At 45.2% G+C, this 7,307-nt stretch overlaps 1 protein-coding gene across 1 annotated transcript; it reads right to left on the bottom strand.

Annotated features, from left to right (window-relative positions):
• Positions 1 to 242: 242 nt before the first annotated feature.
• On the bottom strand, positions 243 to 6,282 carry znf710a (zinc finger protein 710a). Its single transcript, XM_080474458.1, has 5 exons — positions 6,220 to 6,282; positions 2,631 to 4,121; positions 1,648 to 1,839; positions 989 to 1,163; positions 243 to 581 (listed from the first exon to the last, which is right to left on the bottom strand). Exons 1-5 carry the CDS (start codon positions 6,262 to 6,264, stop codon positions 412 to 414), a joined length of 2,073 nt encoding a protein of 690 aa, XP_080330584.1. The 5' UTR covers positions 6,265 to 6,282; the 3' UTR covers positions 243 to 411.
• Positions 6,283 to 7,307: the final 1,025 nt, after the last annotated feature.

The following is a 7,307-nucleotide window of genomic DNA, read 5'->3' as shown; positions in this document are numbered from 1 at the left end:
AACATAATATAACACCAAATTATGTATTTATATTTATAGCTGAAAGTGTGCTTTTCATATTGGGCTCAGATGAAGTTCATTGTTAAATAACTATCAACATATACAAATGTATATAGTTATAATCTCAATGTAATTTTAGACCCTCCTTTTTTTTTTCAAATATATTCTTTTTTTTTTTATATATATATACTTAATAGATGAAAAATATGCAATTCAATAAAAAGTATACATTTTCAAATTTTGTAGCTTTGCGAGTGATTCCAGTGCATATTCATGTGCAGTCTGCTGGGCCTCTTTTCTGTCCTCAAAGGACCCGAGCACTATGCCTTTAACAGCAAAAAAAGACAAAAATTAAAGAATCCAGTTTTTATTAGTTCACACTTATATTCAATTTGTGGTCATTTTAATAATTCAGGCAGTGCTAAAGCGCTCTGCACCCTTCCCATAGGTGCTGTAATACTCCATTTGAGATAATTTAGCGATGTCTGGCGTGTTGTTATTGTTTGCCCGGTTTTCTCGCTCACTGAATTCAAAGCTCTCCTCTTCGTAGTCGTCCTGGCCTTCTGCCTCTTGGGGAGGTTCTGAAGAGGGAAACAAAGACACAAATATGATCCTGGGTTGGCCCTATAACACAAATAGGCAGAGCTCCTCCTAAAGACATGGCCGCGACGAGGACAGGCGGCGCATTGCCCTGCCTCAGTATCAGTGTCTACTGATGGAGACAGGCATGTCTAATCCAGGCACGGCTATATTTACAAAACACACAAGGAAGGAGTGACAGAAACATCAGAATACTCGGCCACTAGATTACAGTGCATGCCAAGTCAAAGAGCATCGGGGACAGCCTGAGTGACAATAATGCGACATGAAGCCCTCCGACAAGTCCCACTTGGGACATTTTCCACTTTTAACTCAACAAATTTACATTTCAACTGTGCCGGAGCGTCCAGCGTAACGGAAAACAGCTGATGAAGATGAAGCCACTCACCTTGACCGTCTATTGTGGTGTCCATGATGCCGTGTTTCACCTTCATGTGTCTGCTGAGGTTGCCCTTCAGGTTGAACTTGCTGGTGCAGTAAGGGCACTTGAAGGGCTTGCTGCCGGCGTGGAGATGCATGTGGCCGAGGAGGTTGTACATTCTGTTGAAAGACTTCCCGCACACCTGAGAAACAAGGCCACAATAGTCAGAACCCTTCCCTTCTCCACTGCACGGGGGCCAAATTTATCATTCACGATTTGTCCGAACTTTTATAACATGTACAGAATAACACACCAACATCACCATTGTATACAGGGAAACGACACAAATATTGAGAAATATAAACTAAAATACCAATCAATACCAAAAACAATGACTACAAAAGGAGGGGGGAAAAAAAACAAAGATCCATTCACGGGTGGTGAATTGACAAAAAAGGCAGTCATTCTTCAGGAGGGAGAGTTGGCATAAAGGAGGACAAGGTACAATATCACAACAGGACTCATAAGCTTTACAGTTAAGTCGCATCAAGTAATACCACAAACAGGTCCCGCAATTCAACTCCAATCTGTTCCATCCTTGTAATAGAAAGTGTTTCATTTCAGTCACACTATCAAAACTGGGACCCCGTTTAATTTCTAAACAGAAAAGCGTTAGTTTGACCCACCTTGCATTTGAAAGGCTTGACCGGCAGGTGAACAATCATGTGCGTCTTGAGGGTCTGTTTCTGGACGAAGGTTTTGAAGCAGACATGGCACTGGAAGGGCCTCACACTGGCGTGAATCAACATGTGTCTCTTCAGGTTGGCAGACAGCGTGAACTCTCTGGCACAGACGTCACACTTGAATTCTTTCATACCCTGAAGAAAGAAAAAAGAGAAAGAGTTAGGGTCTTTTAATTAATTTGGATAAATGTGTGCTTTCAAGGAAAATAAATAATGAGTCATGGCGAGGAATCCCACAAGCAGCTTGCATGTGTTCAGAGTATTTGCATCCTGGATTTTGATGCGCATTACATTAGCTCCCCCACTACCACATGTTGAAAGGAAAAAAGTTCAATGATTGAAAAGAATAAAGTTTTATTTTTCTCAGTTTTAACATTTGTTGTCCTTTAATGTCAAATTTGAACAAAGTAATACATCATGAATAGAAGCACCATCGCCTATAGAATAAAATAAGCTATATGATAAAATGGAGAGAAAGACTAGAGTGATTCATCAAACACAAAGGGAAAAAGCTCTGTGGACGACACACAACACAAAACACATGCAAGTTGGGGGGGGGGGGGGGGGGGGTTGAGCCGCAGACAAAAAAAAACCTCAAGGTCTTTGAAGACTATGTTTACAAAGCAACTGGTTTTGGTGAAAAGGCTGTGATGCGAGTGTGCGTATACCCTCGATTTTACATGAAGTCTCATACAGCAGACGCTAAGTGAAAGAGGATGAAATGCTTCCTTTTTTTTCTAAATCTCCTGTATGTGTATTTGTTAATCATGAGATTTTCCTACTTTGAGCAAACGCTTAAGAGTTGTTGTGTGTTTGCATGAGGACCGAATGCTCTTTGTTTTCTTCTTTTGAATGTATGAACTAGCAGACAAAGGCAGGTCACCGGGTTTCGGTACCTTGAGTGCATGGGCGTGCGCTGTGAGTACCTTGTGAGTGAGAGCGTGTTGTCGGAGATGGTGGATCTGGACGAACTCCATGCCGCACTCGGGGCAAACATACGGTCGAACATCTTGGTGCTTCATCAAGTGGTTCTGTAGCTGGCTGCGGTAAGCGAAAGACTTGTGGCACTCTGTGCATTGGTACGTCGTGGGGCTCTGGTGGCTGGTCAGGTGACGCTTCAGGTGCGCGTAGGTCGGGAACTCGAGGCCACACTGCGTGCACACATGGCACTGGCCATTCTCGTGTTTGTTCTCGTGGGTCCTCAACTCGCTGGGGTAAGCAAAACCACGGCCACAGAAGCGGCAGCTGTAGGGTTTAACGTCTGAATGCTGCAGCATGTGCCTTTTCAGGTGGCTGGTCTGCGTGAAGGCCTTCTCACAAACGGTGCATTTGTGAGGTCGGGTTCCCTGGTGGGTGAGCAGGTGAGTCTGGAGGTGGCTCGGCTGCTTGAAAAGCTTCCCACAGTGTAGACATTCATGGGGCTTAATTCCATTATGGCCCAAAATATGAGTGACGAGGTTATATTTAGATGTGTATGACTTCTCACACATGCGACACTTCCAGCGTTTGAGACCTTCTCCCACGTCTACGCAGTAGGACTCATCGATCTGCACATTGATATCCAGGCGGTCAATCTGCATTCGTCTGGCGAGGCCCTCTGGGTCTGACCACAGCATGACCTGCCCATTCTCCTCGTACTCTGAAGGCAGCGTCATGTCGGTTGGCTCATAGGCCACCTCATTGGAGTCGTAATATCGGTTCTCCAGAGGACTGCTTGTGTCTCTGCCAATCTTGAGATTTAGTGCCTCTTCCTCTTCTTCTTCAACTACTAATTCTTCTTCCTTCCTGTCTTTTACTCCAGAAGAGCTTTCGTCACGTCCCTGTCCCGGCTGTCCCTCTGTCGGCAGCCTTGCTGTGTCTCTCACACATGTAGGACAGTTTTCACAGGCCTGCTCCTCTTTCAGAGGACCCGGTTGGGCGACTGAATCCTCTGACTTGCCAGGACTACGCCTGCTGTTTTTGTCAGTGCAGGAGGGGGGAGTATCAGGTTCAAGTCTTTCACCTTTAATTTGAGCCTGTGGACCAGGTACTTTGTGTGGGTGCCCCCCTAATTCTACATCGCTTCTGGGCCTTTTGGTCCTCCCACGGGGCCCGGGCCGTCTTCTTTCGCTGCAGTGTGGCTGAGGCTCTGGCTCCCCGGCAGGCTCAGCGAGGTAGTCGCCGTTGGCCCCGATCAGCTGGTCGGCATATTCATACTCCACTGACTCAGGTGGAGGAGGGGGACACTCTCTGGGCTCCCCTGTGTAAAAGCCATTAGGAGCAATGGTAGCCCCAAATATTTCATTCTGGGAGATGAGGCCCAGAACAGCAGCCTGAGCCAGAGAAAGCACCACCACCGGCTCCGTCTGTGTTCCCACATCTACTTGGCTTTCAGTCATCTTTGGGTAGATTCGCACCAAGTGGTTACTCTCCTCCTCCTGGAAGAAAAGACATACATATAAATCATAAAAAAAAAGATGGATGAGGGCTTACCACATTTGCTCTGTGTGCTTTTTGCTATTCCATTGTGACAAAACATACCCCACACAAGATTTCCTCATATAATTTCCCAACCGCATTCTCATAATAGTCTAACTTTCCTAATAACACAAAAATGTGATTGCATGTTTTTATGATAGCACAATAATGATGAAATCCAATTTTAATCACAAATTACCAAATATGACAATAGTAGATAGAACCTTTTTATTTCTGACTTCAGGAGATGCTGTCTTACGATGACGTTTTTCATGGTTGCTCTGTGAGCGGCGTGTTCGGACTACGCCTTGTGTCTTTGCTCAGAATCAACACATTAGATGGAGGAGATAGGGCAAATCTGTTAGCACCCTGCTTCCTTCCTTGACAGGCTTTAGAAAAATAATGACCACAACAAGGGATGGGATGCAGGTCCTGCCAGGAAGTTGACTTCCGTGGACTGTTCTCAGCACTTCCTGTGGGGTCCTGGGACAGCCTGATTGACCAGAACTAGCTCTTGACTTTGGCAATCTGTCCCATTCATGAGGAGCAAAGTGTCTCAGCTCTGGACTCGGATCGTTTTTCCGTACCAAACTTCATAATGCCTGCCACACTAGGCTTCCTTAACAAGATGATATATGCCGGCAGGCAGTCTCATATCCATAACAGACATTCGATTGAGATTTGAGTTCATTCTGTATTCCAGGCCAATGCATAGGACTCGCTAGAATAATTGTATGGTTCGGAAGTATTTCAGACCTACTTGTGCATGTTTACCCTGCTGCCTGTAAAAGCAGAACAGTGAAACTATGAAGAAGAAATTGTGGTACGACTAAACCGGCCTGTGTGGTAAAGGAGAAGCTAGAATTGCACGCCACTGGTTTCAGGTTATTTCGCAGCATGGATCTGACTGGTAGGAACATGTATAGAGAGATGCTGTGACCCTTGGTTTCTTTTCAGACAGCACTCAAGCCTTCACTCTGCCATTCAAGAAGGAGCTGCTTCCTTTCCTGACACAATACTGTGAGAAAAGAAAAGAGTGGATGGAGAAAAGGGAGAAAGGAAGAGGAGATAGAAAGCAGCAATAAAGGTGTGTGTGTGTGTGTGTGTGTGTGTGTGTGTGTGTGTGTGTGTGTGTGTGTGTGTGTGTGTGTGTGTGTGTGTGTGTGTGTGTGTGTGTTGTGTTGGGATAGGGGAGTAGACCTGGATGCCCTGATAACCACGTCATTTATAATTACTGCTTTTAAAGTAGTCAGACAGAGACAGACTGTGTGTTTGTGAGAAAGAAAAGGAAAGAGACTGGGTGTGTATTTGAAAGCGTGTGAGTGTGTGTCTGTGTGTGTGAGTGAGAGAGAGAAAAGAGAGGGAGGGAGGTATGGAGAGAAGGAGAAAGAGCTGTGGGCGGGGGAGGAGTGGAGGGAGGGAGACAGAGAGAGAAATGAGATGGAGGGGCTGAAAGATAAAGAAAGAGGGGAGGAGAGGGAGGGGAGGGAAGGGGAACGAGAGATTGAGTGAGCATGTGAGAGGAGGGAAGAGAGAAAGGAAAAGGATAGGGAGGGGGTGTGGGGGGGGTGAAGCTAGAGGGAGACAGAAAGACAGAGTGAGTGAGTGAGTGAGAGAGAGAGAGAGAGAGAAAGAGGGGAAGGAGGGAGGGAAGGAGGGGGAGCTGTAGAGTGAAGAAAAAGCACAGCAAAATGAAAGGCTGACAAAATGAAAGAGAAAAAGACAAATGACAAGTAGACAGAGAAGGTAGGGTAATAATTGTGAGAGTCCGTACTTTCACATTTAAAGTTGCAACTGAAAGACACCTAAGGACAAACAATTAGAGGAGAAGCAGGAAACGTGCAGCAGAGATACAAACACAACTGTTCTTTCTGAAAAGATGTTCCCACTGCAGTACTCATATATGAATGTGAAAAGTAATCTTGCTTCCCCTTAAAGACGCGCACACGGACATGAGTGTAACTACCCCACTAACAAACTGAAAACAAGTAACTGCCATCCCCCCCCTCCTCCTCCCCCTGTCACATCTTCCTCTTTAGCTTTAGGTTACAAACTCACCACATTGTTCCTGTAGTGATGTTTAAGGTGTTTCAGGGATCTCATCCTTCAGGAGAAATGAGTGGAGTAAAAAAATCCACCTCCTATTTATATCTGTGGGAGAGTGGGGCGGTCCCACGGCTCATCCTCCTCCTACTGTTGCTGTTATCAGAACTGACTGTGCCTGCCCCCCCACCCCCCCACCCTTACCAGCCCTCCACCCCACACACACACACACACACACACACACACACACACACACACACACACACACACACGCACACGCACACACACACACACACACGCACACGCACACACACACACACACACACAGCATCACCCCATTTCTTTCTCTTCCTCCCACCCTCTCCTTCCCATCTCACTTCTCTTTCTCTCCTCTTTTCTCTTACAAACACACACACACACACACACACACACACACACACACACACACACACACACACACACACACACACACACACACACACACACACACACACACACACACACACACGCACACGCACACGTCTTATCTGCCTTTCTCACTACATACAATTCAGCATGACCCTTCAACACACATTTCTCTTTAAGGCACACAGAGACACAGGCTCTATCTTTTCTTGATCACACTTTATACTTTGCATTTCCCTTTCTTTCTTTTTTTTTTTTTTTTTTTTTTTTTTTTATGAGCAAGTGCTGAAACGTACAAACAATTACAAAATACAATCAGCAGTCCTCCTCTGTGCGTGCAGACAGATACATGTAACTACGCACACAAAAATATGTTTTGATATATAAATATATACGGATGTATGTATGCATCAACAAACATGGAGGCGCACACACTCTTTCACAACACACACAATCACTCTGAGACACTGGGCAGAGGTGCGTCTGTCGGTAGCAAAACAGTCAGACAGATAATGTCTGCGAAATACTAAAATTTTAACTTTCCAGAGAGCGCATAGTTTGCTGCCATTATTTCTAGATTCAAACTAATTAACTATTGAGACAGCCTCAAGTATACTGTCTGAGAAATTCAGAAGAGAAAAAAGAGTGACAAAAGAAAAGAGAAGGAAAAAGAAAGAAGAGAAAAGCAGTTAGGAGGG

The sequence above is a fragment of the Lipophrys pholis genome (genome assembly GCF_963383615.2).
Source record: "Lipophrys pholis genome assembly, chromosome: 11".
In the NCBI taxonomy this organism is placed as follows: Eukaryota; Metazoa; Chordata; class Actinopteri; order Blenniiformes; family Blenniidae; genus Lipophrys; species Lipophrys pholis.
Note: the sequence above shows the minus strand (reverse complement) of the source record. Positions and strands in the feature narration are given on the sequence as shown.

Coding starts and splice junctions, on each gene's coding strand:
- znf710a (XM_080474458.1), bottom strand. CDS start 6,264: ATGAGATCCCTGAAACACCTTAAACATCACTACAGGAACAATGTG. Junction 4,122..6,219: donor ATCACTACAGGAACAATGTG/GTGAGTTTGTAA, acceptor CTTTTCTTCCAG/GAGGAGGAGAGTAACCACTT. Junction 582..988: donor CACCACAATAGACGGTCAAG/GTGAGTGGCTTC, acceptor TTCCCTCTTCAG/AACCTCCCCAAGAGGCAGAA.